This window comes from Cyprinodon variegatus, unplaced genomic scaffold, assembly GCF_000732505.1.
Source record: "Cyprinodon variegatus isolate N-32 unplaced genomic scaffold, C_variegatus-1.0 Scaffold269, whole genome shotgun sequence".
In the NCBI taxonomy this organism is placed as follows: domain Eukaryota; kingdom Metazoa; phylum Chordata; class Actinopteri; order Cyprinodontiformes; family Cyprinodontidae; genus Cyprinodon; species Cyprinodon variegatus.
In genome coordinates this window covers 396949-400552 of record NW_015150722.1, presented here as the reverse complement: position 1 = coordinate 400552, position 3604 = coordinate 396949, and the positions used below count along the sequence as shown (strand labels likewise).

Here is a 3604-nt window from a genome sequence, read left to right as displayed (position 1 = left end):
TTCCAAAGGGGGGGACCCGTTCATCTGTTTCTATTTGCAAAAACAAGGCTTTGTTGGGCTGCTGGATAAAACCTGAAACTCAACGCTATTTCTGACAATTTGATTGAAAAAGCTTCCTGGATGGAAGAGAAACGTCTTCAAAGTTGGAAACAAAGTCCAGTCGATTGATTTTAACTTTTTTGGAATTTAAATCTGTTGTGTTGTTAAAAAAAGATGAGAGCTTTGGAGAACCTTGAAGCTCCTTCAGTTTGAACCACCTGTTGGCAGCAGGGAGCTTCTTATTGGCTGTTTCTTTCTGCTTAGCAGCTCTGCGCTTTCTGATTGGTTAACAGAAACATCATTGGACAAACTTTTCATATTCTATCAATCTGAAGGCTGCTGGTTCTAATCCCAGCCGCTGCCGTAGGGCCTCCCTCATGCTGTCATAAATTCCTGTCCCAGTGAGTGATGCTTGCGGGTAGCCATGGTAACCCCCCTCCTCTCTCTCTCTGGCAGTGTTCCTGTAGGTCTCTCTCCCCTCTCTCTCCTCTCTGAAGCCGTCAGGCTACTTTGCGCATGTTCGTCCAGCCGCACCGAGCATTGCATCGACACCAAGATGGCGAAAACACGTCTGGCTTTCCTCCTCGCGCTCCTCTCCACTCACAGTAAGTCAAATCAAAGCTGTTGGTTCCGCGCGGCTCTCTGGCCGCCGGATAACATCACTTTTAATCCGCGGTTGGACCTGAGCGGGCCGCGGGTCACCGCGGAGCCACGCGGCGGAGGAGAGCCGCTTCCCTCCCAACTTTCTGCTGCTTTCCTGGCTTGTTTTCACCAGAACTCCGCCGGGGCGGAGCGGCGGGTCCCCAGCCGGCCGGACCGGAGCCGGGCTGGCCGGCTGGGGCACGCTTGGCTGGCCGGTGTGTTTGTCCTGGTTCCGGAGGTCCAGAAAAGAAATAAACTTTGCTCAAGTTCGGTTAAAAAAGTCCGTTAATTGAAGTGGTGTCTGCGCGGTTTTGTGGCCGGCGCAGAAAGCGGCTCACCGCGGGGCGGCGGGGATGGAGAGATAACGGTCCTCCCCGCGGCGGCGGGCCGCGGGAGGAGCCGGGCGGGCCGGGACCACCTCCTCCCATCACCCGAACCGAACCTTCAAGCTTAGAACTGAGTTTCTGAACGACTGGAGGCGATTTTCCCCTAACAGTCCCGGTTCCTCCGCTGAAGCGGCCACCTGTGAGATCAGCTCCGCGGGTCAGAGCCGAGCTCCGCTGCTTCTGGAACATTATTCCACCTTTCATTAATAAGGATGGGAGTTTCCAGGTTTCTATCGGTTGATCTGCTTAAAGAAAGCAGCTGAGGTTATTAAAACGATTCTAACAGAAACCAGCCCAGGGTCCAGGTGGCTCCATGTTCCGGGGCCCCTGACCCGCAGGATGGAGGGTTAATTAGTCAGGGGCCTAAATTCAGGAAGTTTGAGGAGAATCCCAGAAGGCAGCAGAGACCAGCAGCTGTCTGATCTAATTTACAAACTTTTTAAGCTTAATTCAAATCAGCTTCATTGATGTTTGTTCTTCTGTCAGTTCAAAGTGAGATCAGCTCAGCAGCGCCGCCTGCTGACCAGATTCACTTCTAAATGGTTTATCTCACAGGTTCTGCTTTCTACCATAAACAGGGGGGGGGGGGATTTACCATTAGGCAATACTGGGAGCTGCCTAGGGCCCCAAGTTTCAGGGGGCCTCATAAAACTGTTTATATGTATAGTTAAAACAACAATTCCTTATTTTTGTACATTAATTATGTTTTCTATGAAAATCCTTTATCTAAAATGTCATCAGAACGTTTATATTAAGTGTGTCTCAGCCCCCCCCCCTTCAGTGTCCACCATCTTGGATCAGTCCATTTGCTGCACATGTTCAGAAAGGTCCAAACAGACAAAAAAAGCTCCTAGCGCCAAATCTAGCGACTTTTTTCTGCTACTGGAGACTTTGGAGACAACATCTAAAAGCAGCGAACTCTGCTCTCCAGAGCGAGTAGATTGGTAACCCCGCCTCCTGCTCTCCTCTATCTTGTCTGCTGTCATGATTCATGCAGCTATTATTTCATCCAAATGATGTCTATTCTATTAACATTTCTCTATCTGTAGAATGGGTCTGTTTTATGTGGTGTCTTCTCAATTCAGAGGGCCCCCTGCCTGTCTTTGCCTAGGGCCCCACATGTCATAAATCCGCCCCTGACCATAAACACAAACTTTGTTTAGTTGGTCGGTTTGGATGCTTCCAACTTTAAGAACATTAAGGAACATGTTTGTTTCGGTGGGCAGCAGGCCCCCAGCCAGAGCCGCCTCTGCAGGAGGACCTGAGCTCAGCACCATCCGGGTCTTGGGTCATTAATTGTTGAACACAGGAAGTCTTTTATTAGTGATTGTGGTTCAGTTCTGATCCAGATGAGGCTGCAGGTCGCTCCGCCGCCGCTCTCTCTACTCTGGTCCGTTTCCTCTCTCTGATGATGAGCTCGTTTTCTCTGTTCTGGTCATCCTAATGCGCCGGGCTGAACGGGACCGCCAGGGTTAGAACCACGTCCAGAAGGTGAACCGGTTTGGACCGATCTTCATCAGAACAGATCAGATCAGTTTATTGTTTGGTGATTTCTTTGGATCGGTGGTCCATCAGAACCAGAGCCAGGGCCTCCGAATAGATAACAGCTGGAGGTTCTGTTGTGTCGGAGTCCATCTGAGGTGAGCGTAGAAATGTTCTGGTTCTGTCCATGTAGGTCAGTCACAGACGGCCTGACAGGCCCAGAGACCCCCATGACACTGCCTCTCTCCCTCCCCCGTTCAGGACCTACAAGCTACACCAACGTAGCATCTCCAGACCTGCGTCACATTAACGCACATCCTGCTGTGTATATAGTATATAGCTGTATACTATATATTGTATAAAGTGTATAGTATGTTTCATATTGTATTTAGCTGTAGATCCTGTATTCGGTATATATATATATATATATATATAATTTGCCTGCATTATCAACACAAAGTTAAATTCCTCATAAAGTTCAAACCTACTTGGCAATAAACTTGATTCTGATTCAGTAAACGCTCAGAACCTCTGGGCCTCAGGCCGGACCCGCCCTGAGGAATGACCCGGAGCAGCTGAGCGGGGGTGGGCGGGTTGTTTTGAGCCGCGCTGCAGGCGTGACCAGAAATATCTGCTGAGTCCCTCCTAAAGCTGACGGTGCCGTGTTGGCAGATGCAGCGATCCAAATAGAAAACACATGGAGGCCCGCCGCTCCACAATCAGAACCACCTGTTTCCCTGAAGATGAAACCGCTCCCCTGCCGTCACGCCGGCTGAGCGAAGGGGGGGTGGGTCAGGGTGTGTCGATTCCAGAACCTGGAACCGGTTCTGGAATCAGAGACGAGCGGGAAAAAGTCATCAGTCAGACATGAGCTTCCTGACAAAGATACGACGATGATGACTGAGCAGGGCGGCGTGTCTGGGTCACACCCAGAGCTGGAACACAGAACATCGACCCGATTCAGCTTCTGGTTAACCAGAACCATGAGACCTCATCAGGTAGAACCATGAGACCTCCTCAGGTAGAACCATGAGACCTCCTCAGGTAGAACCATG

At 50.4% G+C, this 3604-nt stretch overlaps 1 protein-coding gene across 1 annotated transcript in view; it reads left to right on the top strand.

Moving 5' to 3' along the window:
* Window positions 1–500: 500 nt before the first annotated feature.
* Window positions 501–3604, top strand: part of LOC107089864 (junctional adhesion molecule C-like) — a 44402-nt gene continuing 41298 nt past the window's right edge. The window contains exon 1 of the mRNA XM_015382883.1: window positions 501–644. Within this exon, the coding sequence (XP_015238369.1) occupies window positions 596–644 (49 nt within the window). The 5' untranslated portion in view covers window positions 501–595. The remainder of the gene's footprint in view (window positions 645–3604) is intronic.